Raw genomic sequence first — 16260 nt, forward strand, 5'->3', positions numbered from 1 at the left:
AGTGTGAGCGCGGCAGGGGGCAGCCGGAGCGATGGCTCAGACCACCTTCACGGAAAGCACGTCCCCAGCTTCTTACAGGAGAAAGCTGGAAGGCTGCGTTACAGGCAGACCTCATTCCACTGCACTGCACTTTACTGTGCTTCACTTTATTGCATTTTTTTTTATAACAAATCGAAGGTTTGTGACAACCTTCAGCCAGTGTCATTTTCCCAACAGTAATTGCTCAGTTGATGTCTTTATGTCACATTTTGGTCATTCTCACAATATTTTAAATTCTTTCATTATCATTACATTTGTTATGATGACCTGTGATCAGTGATTTTTTATTTTACTTATTGCAAAAAGATTACTATGACTTGCTGAAGGCTCAGATGATAGCTTTTTTTAGCAATAAAGTATTTTTAATTAAGGTGTGTACATTTTTTTAGACACAATGCTACTGCACACTTAATAGACAATAATATAAACATAATTTTTCTATGCACTGGGAAACCAAAGAATTTGTGGGACTGGTTTTATTGCAATATTCGTTTTACTGCAGTGGTCTGGAACCTCCATAAGGTCTCCAAGGCCTGCTTATACTCACATCTTCACAGCATTCCGCCATGAACATTAACTGCTTGCCACCAGGGAATTCACAACTCCGGGATGTCTTTTATTTGCTCACAGGGTTATCGGAAGTTACTGTGATAATTAACTCATTCACAGTCTCATCAAACAGCTCTGATCTCTTTAGCTTCCATCTAACCACACAAACAAGCTTCCCAGATGGCGCTAGTGGTAACGAACCCACCCGCCAACGCAGGAGACATAAGAGACTTGAGTTCCCTCCCTGGGTTGGGAAGATCCCCTGGAGAAGGGAACGGCAACCCACTCCAGTATTCTTGCCTGGAGAATCCTATGGACAGAGGAACCTGGTGGGCTACAGTCCAAAGGGTCACAAAGAGTCAGATGTGACTGAAGCAACTTAGCATGCACACAGGCAACCACCCACACACACAGACACACAGACCTTCATGAATATCACTGGAAAATTACAAAGGAACTAGGGCCAGCCTTCTCGAAGGTCACAGCTAAGCACATGGCTGAAGCAGCACGTGTGTCAAGAGGCCAAGAGGCTCTGTGGTACCACTGGCTGCTTGGGAGTCCACATGTCTCAAGCCACAGAGGGGCATTTATGTATGATGCCCGCTTCTAAATACCAGATTAAAGAGCACAAGGTGTGGATAACACCTGAGCGCTTTTCGGAAATCATGCAAAACTTCAGCAACGATAGCAGAGCCCAGCAGCAGGAAAACATTTGGAAACTTTATTTAAAGCTCTATGAAACATGAAGAAAGGTCCAGAGTGAGATTTCTTGGAGCTTATGAATATTTATTATAATACATTCTCAAAAACAACTGAAAAATTAAGTACAATGGAAATAGGAAACAGATTTATGAGTCAGTCATATGTTTTTACCTTATGCAAATGTAGTTAAAGACCTTTAACCAGAATATTGTTAAATGCCAGAAAAAGGCAGAGGAGAGGGCTGCTGATATTTGGACATCCTCTTAAAATTGGCAGATGATATTTTCAGAGTGTTTTGACAATCTGTGGGCACCTCCTGTTACTTTCACTAACCTGGTGCATTCAAGGCAAAATCAGAGTCCTGGGGTTATCTCAGCCCTTGTCCAACAAAGACTTGGCCAAACAGGAGTAGAAGTGTCCTAAACCTTGACCAGAAAGCTCTCACACACAGTTCAGCCAACCCTAGCCCGGAAGCAAGGAGGAGGCTTCACCAACATGCCCAAAACTCCAAGACAGCTAGCTAAGCACACTCGTGTCTCAGGATTAGTAACGAGAGAAGCATTCACGATAGATATATGCTAAATAACGTTCTCTGGTCAAGGATGTCACTTTGGGCTCTATGACACCCGTGGAACAGGGCATCCTTTGACTACAGACCTTAGATGGACACACAGGGTGAAAGGCAAAAGTTCATCCCCAGGGGAGCTGGAGAGTTGAAGGAGGCCCCTTTGCAAAGTGTAGTTAAGGATCCCTAACCCCAAAATTTCAGCAGATACCACATCCTTGAAGGAGGGGTAACTCACTAAAGGTTGGTTTGGTTTTTTAAATTTTTTATTAGGAAAGCAGTATATGGTCACTGCGGGAAATCTGTAAAAACACAGTAAAGTATAATAAAAGTGTAAATTTCTAAATAGATTGACCTTATATTGGGGCTCTCTTGAGATAAGGACCTTGCTGGTGGCCTGGGCTCCAGGCAGACTGATGGGCTGGAACCCTCTCCAACCTCACACTGCTCACCGCCAGCTGCCCCAGACCCCCACCCCTATGCAGCTGAGAACAGCCATCCACGTGAGCTCAGAGCACTCACCTGAGAAGTTGAAATCAGTCACAAACACATGCTTCATAACGCGGAGGAAGAATAAATGTGCTACTGATTACATAAATTTCACCACCAGAAGCAAAACCCCACCAGATCATCGCCTTGCAAAAACCCCTTACCCTGCACCAGCTGACCATCAGAGGCCACGTTTCCTCATCCATCTGGCAGGGATAAGAATGGTCGCAGGGCTTCCCTGGTGGTTGAGTGATAAAGAATCCGCCTGCCAATGCAGGAGATGAAGGTTCGATCCCTGGTCCTGGAAGATCCCACATGCTGCAAAGCAACTAAGCCCATGCACCACAACTATTATGAGCCTCCTCTATCTGAGCCTCCTCTAGAGCCCAGGAGTCACAACTACAGAAGTCTGCACACCCCAGAATCCATGCTCAGCCACAGGAGAAGCCACCGCAACAAAAGAGGAGCCCCTACTTGCTGCCACTAGAGAAAAGCCCAGAAAGACCCAGCAACAAAGACCCAGCACAGTCAGAAATAAGAAGAAAGGAAATTTAAAAAAAAAGAACGGTCCCTGCACTTCACAGGGCTGCAGTGACACTCCAGGCTGTGCATGCAAGGCTGTTATTAATAATAAGAACAGCAAGTGTGACACTCAAAAGCAGCTCTGAATACTGTCACTCTGGGCCAGAAGCTGTCTGGTGTCTTTAATACAAAAATCAATACACGCGTCAATAAACAGAAACCATAACACCCTCATGGATCTCTAAAAGGCGAAAATAAATCAGTTCTGCCTTGACGTTCTAAGTCCAGCCAAAGAGTACAACCATCACTTCCGAGGTATTTGATTCCATTCACTGTAAACAAATCAGAATTCTCGTGTACTAAATTCATTAATAACTACCAACCTGTCTTTGTGTCCTGGGGATTAACCAAGACCAAGATTTTGTGTTGAGGTTCATCACGGTGCATGGTGCAAAAGCAAAGAGACGAAGCTTCAAGTTTAACCTGAAAAAAATATCAAAATCACCATTTGGCTCTGTCACAACGGCAAGGGGACAAGAAATGGCCTAACAGTCAAGCTAGCACATGCTCGTTCAAAGAACACTGTGGCACAGAGGGTCCTCCGACAGGACCAGGACGGAGGCAGCAGGACATCTAGCCTCAGGCACTCGGAGCTAAATGCAAGCGCAGCCCGACAGGGGCCCTTCCTCCGTCTCCCCCAGCAGATCGTCCCCTCCCTCACCTGCCTACCCAGGAACAGCCGACTGTCTCCTCAGTCCTCAAGGCCTCTCCTTCCATCCCCTTCGGGCAGCCTTCCCCACCCAAATCCCCGCTGGGGCTCCACCTGCAAAAGCCGGAGGCCAGGTGAGGCCCCACCTGCCAGGCTGACCTCAAGGATCCTCCTGTGGCCACTCTATGCACACAGCCTGGACAAGCCTGGGAAGTGAAGGGAAAGTCACTCAGTCGTGTGCGACTCTTTGCAACCCCATGGCCTAGACAATCCATTGGATTCTCCAGACCATAACACTGGAGTGGGTAGCCTTTCCCTCCTCCAGGGGACCTTGCCAACCCAGGGATCGAACCCCAGTCTCCCGCATTGCAAGCGGCTTCTTTACCGGCTGAGCCACCAGGGTAGACAAGCCTGTGCCCACCCGCAGAGCCGGGCTGCCCGCTGCCCTGGCCCGGGCCCCTGCAAGCAGCCTCGAGAAGCCCACACCCTTGGGAACCCAGGCTCTCCTTGGGCTCTGAGGCAGCCCCGGGGGTGAAGAGCCTCGGCGCCCGGCACGTGTGTGCGCGTGACCCTGAGGGATCCAAGCAGGGTCTCTGACACCGGGCTGCCTTCTCTCAAGCGCCCACGTGCCACGTCCTGTCCCCCGCCACCAAACCCATAGGCCTCAGCTCCCTAAGCAAAAGGACAACGCGTTCCACGGCAGAGTCTGTTTTGAAAACCGAGGAGAGTGGAAGAGAATGATGTGTGGGCCGTGAGGCAGGCAGGCTGCCTGTAAAAGCTTACAGCAGACCTCCACGCTTTCGGGGGACTGCTGCTCAAATCCTGAGACCCGTCACTATTTTGGTGCCTGCTCGTGTGAACAAAGAGTCCCTGAGCTGGCCCCTTGAGGTAGCCACGTGAAGCCCTCAGATTCACCCATCTGACAGTCGTTCTAAGGCTATTAGAAACAATATGTACAAAGCATCGTATCGACATGGAAAGATGCTTATTATAGACAATATTGTATTCCGAGTGTGATCTGCATGTTAAAAAGGCATGCCCAGAAATAAAATCCAACAGAAACTCTCCAAAATGTCCACAGCAGTTAACATGGGTGATTTTATTTTCTCTGTCCTTGGCTGTAGTTCCCAAATAGTATACACTGAGCATACACTGTGCTATAACTAGGAGAAATCAATAAGTATTATTGTGTTTTAAATATGATAAGACAATTTCAAGACTGAAAACAGAGTTAATTATAAAAAGAAAAGATTCTGGGCAGGACCAGTGTGATGCGGTATGGTACATCCTTATCTTGTCTTGTCTTGTTTTGTTTGAAAAGATTTCTCTGGGATCAAAAAGAAAAGTTAAAATTGCTAAAAGCAATGAGGAGATCCATAATCATCACAAATCAGACTATTTCAAAACCTGCTAAGCGGCAGGAAATAGCTACCCTTTGTTAATTAATTCCTAAAATGGTAGGAAACCAAATGATTATTTTCAGGACTCTTTTTTTTTTTTAGAAGGAGGAGAAGCAAATTGGTGGAAAGACATTTCAGCACTTCTATCACATCAAACCAACTTAATTCCAGTAAAAATCTTATTGTATTATGATTTTTGCTAATAATAACACTAAAATTATTCACTTTTTGAGCATACTACATGTTAGAGTTTGTTTTGTTGTGTAAGTAATGTTGTAATCCATAAATAAGCATGAAATAAAAGCAGATGAGTGAAAGTGTATCCTAAAGTACTTCAGGGCTAACTCCTGCATTTCACCACACTGCTCAGATTACCCAGCATGCCCCACACTCTGTCCAGCAGCCCTCGGCTCTCCAGCCCCCCGCACCCCAAGTGTAAACCCCCCAAGAGTAAGCCCCTAGTCTTGACTGAGCGCCTACTCGCCTTCCGGCATAGCCGTCACTAGGCGGTGCTGAAAGCGTGTGCGTACAGCCACCTCCCTCTGCAGATCAAGAATAAGGAATCACCCTTGGGAGCTGGATTCTTCCAGGAGTTGATTACAAACAAGCATCCCCGAAATCTCAAGGAAGCCACACTATATAAACTGTACAAGCCATTGTTTTAATTAACTCTCGAACAACTCCAGTATAGCAAAATAAAACCCTGTCTTCCTCAACTAACTTTGCCTGCCAGATAGCAACAACTCCTGGTATGAGTGAACTTTTATTTGTATAAAACAAGAAAATCTTGCCTCTTTCAACAAACCAGCCTCAAATCTGAAAAGCAGGTAACCAATTTAGGTACAGCCCAAGATTCACATATTCTTTTTACTAACTTAGGGGGGGAAGGTCTTAAAAACAGCACAATTATTAAATTTCACCCACAATCCCACCATCTTAAGTTTTCATTTCTAATTTCTTCCAGTCCATATTCAAAGCATAATTTTATCAGTGCTAAAAATCGTAATTGGTACAACGTCATTCCAAATCACAAAGTTTTAGGACTAAATCAAACTTTAGAGACTAGAGGTCAGTCAACCCCCTCATTTACAAATGGGACGACTGAGGCCAGCCAGACAATACACACAGCATCTCATTTAATCCTCAGAACAACAGTATGAGGTAAGCACTGTTATTGTCCCAAATTCTGAGATGAGAACAGCAAGACCAGAGAGGTAAAGACACTTGGTCAAGGTCACACAGCTCTTAAGTGGTAGACATGGGATTCACGGCAGATTGTCATGCTGACTGCCTTGTAGATCCGGACTTACCCTCGTGACCCCAGAATCCCAGTCCAGGATTCCTTTAGCTTCTCAAAATAGAATCATTCTAGTATTCACTCCAGAAGGATTTTTTTTAATCTGCAATACTCTTTCACTAACATTCTCCTTTCTAATAAGTTAGATTATACAGAACTCTCCACCAATGAGAAGATCACACATACCTGCTCCCCAGTAGGAAGAGAGAAAACCTCTGGTGAGGGGCACGCTCCTTCCCCAAGCATGGCATAGTAAGCCAGAGTTGCTTCCTCATGCCCAGCAGGGTCGTCTTCCAAAATATCCACGGGGTAAATGCCCTCTAGGGGATAAAGAAGGCAAAAAAATGACATGAGCTCCACTCTTTCATTGAGATAAAGGTCACTTACTTCTTGAATATGAAAAAGAAAAAGAGCTGTCAATTGAAACTTGCTCTAAAAATTACATTCATCTATTTTTTTAAGTGTAAAAGAAAAAAGCAGTATAGCAGGAAGATTCAAAAGAAAATAGAAGATAGCCCCGCTGCTGGGGTTGGCACTCACCCCAAGAAGACACGAGGTTCAATGTGATACCTCTTAGACCTCTGCAGAAACTTTCTTTATATCCTCAAATTATAAAATGGTTTCCCAAGTATTTTCCAGTAGGGTCAGCCACCGTGGCCACATGTACAAACAGGTACCCTGAGCGTGGACCCCCGCGGGTAAGAACCTTGATAACTTGGACAAAATCCAGCCTGAGTAATTATTTTGCCGGCTACCGTTTGCTATGAAGTTGGCTTGTCAGTTCTCCTTAAACTGAGCTGCTCAATTGTAAGAGTCTAAATGTCACTAGTTAGTATGAACTAGGAAACTACACATGCAAATCTATATGGCCGTGCACAGACTATTGCACAGATTAAGTTGTAAGGGATCTCCTGTCCCTACTCAGCCTCTCTTTCTTATCACCGCACTTGTACAGGAAACTCTATCCTTGAATAGCCATACACACTGGGAGCATACAGCTCAGCTCAGAACTGGCAGCTGGTTTTCCCTTGAGATGCTGGCTCACCTCTGACTGGCACATCCCTGGGGGCGGGGGCATCTGTAGCCCTGCCCTCCTGAGGTCCCCCTGCTCTGATGCACCTCTGGGCCTCCCGTGGTGGGAAGGGTGTCAGAGTAGCTGTCTTCTCCTCCTCTTTCTCCTTCCCTCTCCCCCTCCTCTGCCTCCTCAAAGATAAGCCTGCACATAAACACCCACTGAAACAGCAGCTTGCTACTCTCTCTCAGAATCTCCATTCCCTCTGCCAGTCACTTTTCAGGGAACGGAGACTGCTCTTAGCAGCAAAAAGTTTCATGTTTCCAATTCACCAAGTTTGCCTCTGATGACTTTGGGGGAAGCGCTCGTAGAAAACAGAGGCTGTCAAGAGCAGGGCCGGACCAGGCCTCAGCCCTGCCCCTGACTGTTCATGGTGAAAATGTCACTGGCACACACAGAGTGGTGAAAAGATGAGCAAATACACTCTCCCACTATCAATTTTAAATATTTGAGTGTGAAACACATACCAAAAATATTGCAACCATAAATACACTGATGCAAATGTTTCAAATAAAGAGGTGGATAATTAACAGCCCATTCACTGATGATGAACAAGGCAGTGATGAAGCTGGGGGTCTCTTTCTAGACAAGACTGTGCCTCTAGGTAGCAGAGATATCCTGCTATGGAAGGCACACACTGGGGTGTGTGTGTGCGTTTGTGTGTGTACGTGCACGTTTTCTCTCTACATACGCACACACATTCAAGGAGGCCCAGGTCCCTTTTCACTACGGAGGGCCAGGAAGCCCCTAGCAACTGATCAGACATGGCAGCCAAGCAGAACCTACTCACGCCCCCGACTCCCACCCCTTACTGGGCACTCTGGACATTTCAGCTCAAAGCCCAGAGCACCATTTCAGGATCCAAGCCCAGCCGGATGGCTCCTTACTCGGGGCCCCTTCAAACCCATCCCTAAAGCCTCAGCCCGCAGCACCTCTCTCCAGTCGTCCTGATGCCGTCAGGTCAGGGCCTCAGCATCTCGTAATGATAACCTCTGGCCCCACCTCTCCCCCTCCGCCCATCCTTCCTCCGTCTGCCCCCAGTAAAAACACTGTAGCCAGTGCCTGGAGCCAGGTGACAGCAGGCTGCTGAGTCCTCCAGGCCTCTGATTTCACTGAGTCCAGCCTAACTCCCACTATAGCTGAGAAAACCGAGGCCTGCAGAGGAGACCACCTCGATAGTCAGCAGCAACACCAGGGCATGAAGACCTGTCTGATCTCAGAGTGTGTAAAACACTCCGATGACGTTGGTGACACCGTCCAGACAGCCTCCTCTGCCAGCCTCACAGGCCTTTACAGGCCCACGTCCCCTCTTTGGCGGCCCCCACTCCCCACCTTGCCATCCTGAAGGCCCATCTCAACAGCATCCTGGGGCGCTCCTGGAGCCCCAGAAGCAAGGGCTCTGAGTCCCAGAGTCCTGTGTGTGAGTCCATCTGGGCCTAGGACGGGACCTGAGACGCCCTGGCAGCCCGCCTCATCCTGCAGGGCCGTGCACACCTGAACTTTCTCAGCAGTCAGCAGGGGAGGCAGCCTCACTGCCGGACCTGAAGACCCCCTGCAGACCCTCGGCGTGCTGGTTCTCTCTTCTCCCCGCTCTGCCTAACCCCCAATACGGGCCTCTCCTACCGACACCTTTTTCATCCCACGCACTTCAGAAATGTGGGTGGTTGTTTAGCTGAGCTCTCTGTTCAGACTGCTATTCATCCAGTTGATCCCGCGGCTTCCCACAGGTATGAAAAACGATTCCACGCACATCCTGGTAAATTAAGGAAAACGCACAGGCAAGTGGGCTGCTTCAGCCCCGGGCACCCGACTCAGGCCACGTAGTTCTCCCACGAATGCGATTTTAATCCGCTGGCTTTCTCCAGACGCCCCCAGGAACACCGTCTGAAGGAGCAAGTGGAAATCCCACTTGGCCTGTCCTCTCTGGGGCCAGCCCGTGTCTTGGGAGAGGTGTGTGTCAGACGCAGGTCTTCGGTCCACTCCAGTGAGGTTGAGGGCCGCCGGAAGAGCCTTACGGATGCCCCCTGACCCCGCTCTAAACACACACACACACACACACACACACACACACACACACATACACACACACACACACACATGCTGAGACCCCTGGTGACAGGGGGCTGGGAGCACAGTGTAATGGCCCAGCTTTTCCGGAGAGGCTCAGGAAGGGGTGCCTCACCCGACACCACTGGCCCCAGAGGCCTCTGCCGGGCTCCCCCCGAGGCCGTCACAGCTCCCCTGGCATTGGCTCTGGCCGCATGTGGTCAGGGGAAAGGCATGAATGTCTTTTGCTCCTTGAGGAGCATGAAATCATCCCCCAGCCGGGTGTGCTGCCAGAGTTGGGAGAGCCCCTCAAAGAACCCGGTGGGCACCCTGCTCCCTCAGGGCGCTACTTCTCTGCAGCCCAGGGGCAGGCCCTTGGGGGGTCTTCTCTGCAGAAACCCAGCAAAGTCAATCAGCTGGATGGCGTGAGCATGGGGCTGCGTGGGGCCTGTCTCTAGGGAAACACTAGCCCTTCAAAAAAGGAATATCCAAACACGTCAATACTCACAGCAACGTGGCCCCCATGCTAGGCTCCCCTTTCGGAACTCTAAGCCGGGCCAGACCCCTGCACCTCGAGAAGGAAGAAGCACCCCGCGCCAGCCAGGGACAGCAGGAGGCTGTGATCCTCCAGCCTTTGGGGCTTTAATTCCTTCTCTTCCCTCCGGGGAGACTGCCCCATCCGAAGTTTGGGCAGATTTCCTCTTACATGGAAAATGCTTGGGTGAGCTTTCTGGAAAACAGGGTGGCAGCAAAAACCAGAGCTGCTTAAGGCAGGAGAGGGGAGGGGGCCTCCAATGCCAGCTGGGAAGGGAGACCCCTCCCCAACCCAGGAGCTACACACACACAAGCACACAGAAGCACACAAAGGCACACACAAATACAGGCACACGCAAACACTCACAGGCACACACACAAACACAAGCACACACACAGAGACACACAAGCAAGCACACACACAGAGACACACAAGCAAGCACACACACAGGCACACACACACAAACACTCACAGGCACACACGAGCACACACAAATACAAGCACACACACAAAGACACACAAGCAAGCACACAGACAGGCACACACACACAAACACTCACAGGCACACACACAAACACAAGCACACACACAAAGACACACAAGCAAGCACACAGACAGGCACACACACACAAACACTCACAGGCACACACGAGCACACACAAACACAGGCACACACACACAAACACTCACAGGCACACACACAAACACAAGCACACACACAAAGACACACAAGCAAGCACACAGACAGGCACACACACACAAACACTCACAGGCACACACGAGCACACACAAACACAGGCACGCACACACAAACACTCACAGGCACACACACAAACACAAGCACACACACAAAGACACACAAGCAAGCACACAGACAGGCACACACACACAAACACTCACAGGCACACACGAGCACACACAAACACAGGCACACACACACAAACACTCACAGGCACACACACAAACACAAGCACACACACAAAGACACACAAGCAAGCACACAGACAGGCACACACACACAAACACTCACAGGCACACACGAGCACACACAAACACAGGCACACACACACAAACACTCACAGGCACACACACAAATACAAGCACACACACAAAGACACACAAGCAAGCACACAGACAGGCACACACACACAAACACTCACAGGCACACACAAGCACGCACAAACACATAGGCACATGCAAACCTTACACAGGGAGGAAGGAAGCCCTCTGCCCAGCCTCCCACCACAAGGGCACCCCCGGGCGGGCAGAGGCCGCGGGGAGTAAACAAGTCTGGGGCGCTTTCCGCACACACTCAGGCAGCCCGGCCGGCCGCCCAGCTGCTGATGGAAGGCAGACCCAGGCAGGGGCTTCCAGATGCGAAATGCTAAGAGGCTTTAATGGTTTGAACCCAACAGGAAATATTTTTCCAAAGCCAAAAGAATGTAATCTTTTCAGTGCGATGTAAAATGCTTTCATGAAAAAAGGCACACAGTTGAAATGATAATTCAGTGCAGACCGTAAAGAAATTGAAATCCCCAAACCAACCCCGCATGTAAGAATTCACTCTAAGCACATGTTGGCTCTGGTCACCCGAAAAACAAAAGCAGAGGTCTGTCTTAAAACATTCTTCCAGGGAAAATGCTGGAGTCATTCAGGATCTTCATACCAAAGCTTGAGCTTCCAGGGCTGCGTAAGGAGCCTGCCACACTCTTCCAAGCCACTGCCCGTCACCCACTGCTGATCCGTCAGCCACGGCCACCAGTCCTAACGTTCAGAGCTTTTCTAGCATTTCTTGGTCCTCTCAATGTAAACTCCAATGCCAACTAGTGAAGACTTTGAAAAGGATCAATGCTCTGCACCTAACTATTGATTCAGTATCACTTGCAGAATATTCTCTCCAAACACCACCTCATGCCAAAGATTAGGAAAATTCTTCCATTTTAGGAAAGTGCAATTTTTCTCATATAGGTCTGCAATTAAGAGAAACATTAATAAGGAGATTCTAAATTCTGCTAACCCCAATTGAAGAATTCTGACTTTATTGAAAGCCCCGTCAGTAACCATGTGGCGTATGTCACTGGAAAAAACTGGCTGGGAGTTGTCATTCTTGAACTACAGAAAGAACAATTCTTGCTCATGATCATACGTGAAAACAATTTTAAGGATGCAACAATTAGAGTCTGCTACTTTTGTTTTTAACAACTGGCTAAGAGTAGATATCACTTGAACAGAATTTTTCTTTCCTTTTTCACATAAGCAGTCTGGTTGTTTTCGTCACAAAGTACTTCGCTTCTAAAAAGAAATTATTAGAGAGAGGAACACTTATTACAGGAGAAATCTGCTGAGGGGCATTAAGTGCCTTCCTCTGAGCTGAGCAGAGAGCTCAGCTCCTCCATGCCAACCGGAGAGAGGGCATCTGACAAGAAGTGTCTGCACCCAGGTGTCCGGCAGGGCAGTGCCTAAAGGAGAAGATTTCCAAATGCCACCTGCATGGCTCAGAATTCAGCAGCAGGAGTTCAGCAGGGTCCCTGATTCCCAGTGAGGCATGCACCTCAAAAATGCACTTCCAAGCTGTCTGCTTTAAGAAAGTTCAGTATTCACAAATGCAAACTTCATCCTGACCCTCCACAGCACGCCTCCAAACTGAGAACTACTTTTAACTTGAAGTATGATTACATTTAATTTTTAAAGAGGGCCATTGAGCACAGCGAGAAATACCCACAGTTACGTGAGGCCGTGTCTGGGGTTTATTTAATATCAAAGAATCCAAGGTTCCTGATTTCCCTTGTATCCTGCCAGCATTTTCACACATACATTCTCTGAAACACTAGCTTCACAAGATATGCTGTGGAAGGAGGTTTCTGAGACCAGCAAGTTGGGAAAAGGGGACCTGCTGTGATGCTCGGAGCTCACTACTGGGGGTTCTATGTACCTATCAGGAATCAGGACGTTTAGAAACCTTGCAACGATGGGAGTTTCTTAATCCAGCGTTTATCTCCCAAACTTACTTAACTAGGGACCCCCGCTCCAGAACACTGACTGACAGATGACAAATGACACCTTCGAGAAGAGTGAGGTGACCGGACGTCAGGGCCAGACAGCCCATCACTCCTAGAGAGCAAGCCTGCGCTGTCTGCAGCCCCAGGACCACCGGCAAGGGGAGCTTGGTGCCAGCGGAGCGATCCTCCACTCAGAGGAGGAGAGAACAGAAGGTGAAGCAAATACACACTTGGATATTTTCGTTGGTTTTTGAAGAGCAGCTGATTGCCAAAATATTCTTAGCAAAGAATTGAAAAAAAAAAAAAGTTGGAAGACAGAATGTAGAATATGTTAGAATTTCTGAGCAGATGAGCAAAGTTGTCAGGGAACGGAGGCAGTGCTGAGAAAGGTCTGCAGGTGGTAGGTAGCAGGGTAGGTTTCATCACTGGGAATTGACAGGGAACCTGTTGTTCTGTTATCACTATCATTGCTCTGTTATGATTTAGTATTGGCCATCTTGCAACTTGTCACTGCCTTGGCTGAGAATAAGTCACTTGTCCCACCCAAATCTAAGATGGTAAAATATGCAGATGACTTTGTGTGCCACCCACACAAAGATTTATGTAATCCTAATTGCTTTTAATATGAAGGTCTCATAATCGGAGCATTGGTGCATCTGATTCTTAGGTGAATGATACAAAGATAAAACTATTTTTCCCTCTGAATCATTCAAAAGGAGATGAGATGGGTCTGAAATAGACTGTTCCCTTTGCATTCAAAGAGGTGTCACTTTGGGGGACAAATGTGGAGCCTTACGGGGGGGACAGGAGGAAACAGCATCTCAAATGTCTCACAAATGGTAACCGAAGAGGGGGCCTCACCTGATACAGCTGCAGGAAGCTCAGGCCTGCCTTGCCCCTGAACTCAAGCCCTTCCACCCCACGTGGTCAGCATTACGGTGCCCTGTTTGTCTAACCTTTACCAGGAAGGAAGAGGGCTTTGGCACATACTCAGGAGAACAACATGGAAAGCCTGATTCTTTGTATCCTGAATTTAATTGAACAGGAACTTGTAAAAATACCAAACTCCAGTGTCAGTAACACCATCACAACATGTGGCAGACCTGAGAGGGTGGGAAAGTGCTGGGGGGAGGGGACAGCTGTGCAGCGGGGAAGCAGAGCCCTAAACCACAGCACACAACTCTGGAAAAAAAAAAATAACTCATCACTGGCATGCTTTTACCCAGTAGTCACAGAATAACATTTCTCAGAACCCATCGAAAAACTGTGGCTGTTAGAGGACTTTATATACTTTCATCCAGAAGTCACACATCCCTATATGTCCATCTATTACACTGCTAACAATAATATTTCTAAAGAGGACAAAAACTGGGTCTCTCTCTGGCACGCTCAGCCCTGCGCAAAGCAACAAGGAGAACTCAAAGTAGAATAATCCTCAGTCTCCATGACTCAGTTCTAGATGAAGCTGGAGCCTCGTTTTTTAAATACTCAGCCTTATCACCCAGACTACTACACATGGAGAATGAATGGAGAAGAGTGGGACGACCTTAAACCTAGACAGTGTGCCACTTAGTGAAGGCGCAGTTACTTCCCAATATTTGGAAATCTGTTGAGAAAGCTACATCTTTTTTTTTTAATTGGAGTATAATTGCTTTACAGTGTTGTGTTAGTTTCTGCTGTATAGCAAAGTGAATCAGTTTATGTATCCCCTCTCTTTTGGATTTCCTTTCCATTTATGTCACCACAGAGTATTGAGTCGAGTTCCCTGTGCTATCCAGTCAGTTCTCATCATTTATCTCTTTTATACATAGTAGTATAGACATGTCAATCCCAACATATCCCCTTTCCCACTTTGGGGAACAACAAACACATCCATACATCTGTTCTCTGCACGAAACAAACGTATCCATATGTTTGTTCTCTGCATCTGTCTGTTTCTGGAGAAAGCTACATTTTTATAAAGGCATTGGTCTTTTCTGTGCAAAACTGAAAAGTAGATGAAGAGGTACCTGCTGAACAGAAATATTTCCATCCAGGTGAGTACCAGCTCAATTTTAAACAGAAGACATATAAAAGAAAGTTAACATTCTGCCTTCTGTGGATAAACAATTTTCTCACAATTTTCGCTCTCTTTGGGGAAAGAAAGCATTAAAAAAAAAGTGGTATGTTCTTACACTAAAATGTACCATTTTATACCTTATATGAACAGTTTTTTACAGTTAACAAAAGGGAGTAGTACTTTCTCATTTGTTTGAAATTTACATCAACTCCTTGAAGTTAAGCAGGAACAAAAAATTAAACCCATTTTTTCAGATATGGAAACACACTCAGAAATGGAAAGTTAGTAATGGAGCTAAGACTCAAACCCAGATCTTGAGATTTCCAACAGGGCCTTTACCAGTTTGCATAGCTACTAATTTATATCATGTTGAGGACCACACATTGTGTACCAGCACAAACGGCAGTGAGTGCTCAGTATAGGACTGTTTAAAATATCTGCCTTTTAAAGGCTGAATAATATTCTTCTATATATATACATATATATATATATATATGTATATATATATATGTACACACACACACACCCATTTTGCTTATCCATTCATTTGTTGATGTTCACTTGGGTTGCTTCCACCTTTTGGCTATTGTGAATAATGCTGCCATGAATATGGATCTAGAAATATCTCTTCCAGTCCCTGCTTTCATGTCTTTTGGGTATATACTCAGCAGTAGAATTGTTGGATCATATGCTGGTTCTATGTTTAATTTTTTGAAGAACTGCCACACTCCACAGTGGCTGTACCATTTTACATTCCCACTAGCAATGCACAAGGGTTCCAAGTTCTCCACATTTTCACCCAACATTTGTTATTTTCTGCTTTTTCTGATAACAGCCATCCAAATGGGTGTGAAGTGGTATCTCACTGTGGTTTTCGTTTGTATTAGTCATGAGGAGCATCTTTTCATGTGCTAACTGGCCATTTGTTGTTGCTGTTGTTTTAAACATTTCTTTCTCTCTTTGGCTGTGTTGAGTCTTAGTTGTGGCATGCGGGATCTTTCATTGCAGTGCACAGACTCTAAAGTGCACAGATTCAGCAGTTGCAGCGCATGGGCTTAATTGCCCTGTGGCATGTGGGATCTTGGTTCCGTGACCAGGGATCGAACCAATGTCCCCTGCGTTGCTAGATGGATTCTTAACCACTGGGCCACCAGAGCAGTCCCTTACCAGTCATTTCTATGACTTTCGAGAAACGTCTATTCAACTCTTTGGTCCATATATTAATAATTTTAACAATTTTAACAATAATTTTAACTATTTTAAAAGCTTGTAAGAAC

At 46.8% G+C, this 16260-nt stretch overlaps 1 protein-coding gene across 2 annotated transcripts in view; it reads right to left on the reverse strand.

The window, feature by feature from the left end:
• The window catches only part of LOC145530584 (protein FAM169B-like), an 87999-nt gene that overhangs the window by 62180 nt on the left and 9559 nt on the right, over positions 1–16260 (reverse strand). For both annotated transcript variants that reach the window (XM_081552148.1, XM_081552147.1), the window contains exons 2-3: positions 6459–6592; positions 3250–3349 (exon numbers count right to left, since the gene is read on the reverse strand). In XM_081552148.1, coding sequence (XP_081408274.1) covers positions 3250–3349; positions 6459–6592 — 234 coding nt within the window. The remainder of the gene's footprint in view (positions 1–3249; positions 3350–6458; positions 6593–16260) is intronic.

This window comes from Giraffa tippelskirchi, chromosome 12, assembly GCF_054371585.1.
Source record: "Giraffa tippelskirchi isolate mGirTip1 chromosome 12, T2T-mGirTip1v1.2.pri, whole genome shotgun sequence".
Classification (NCBI taxonomy): domain Eukaryota; kingdom Metazoa; phylum Chordata; class Mammalia; order Artiodactyla; family Giraffidae; genus Giraffa; species Giraffa tippelskirchi.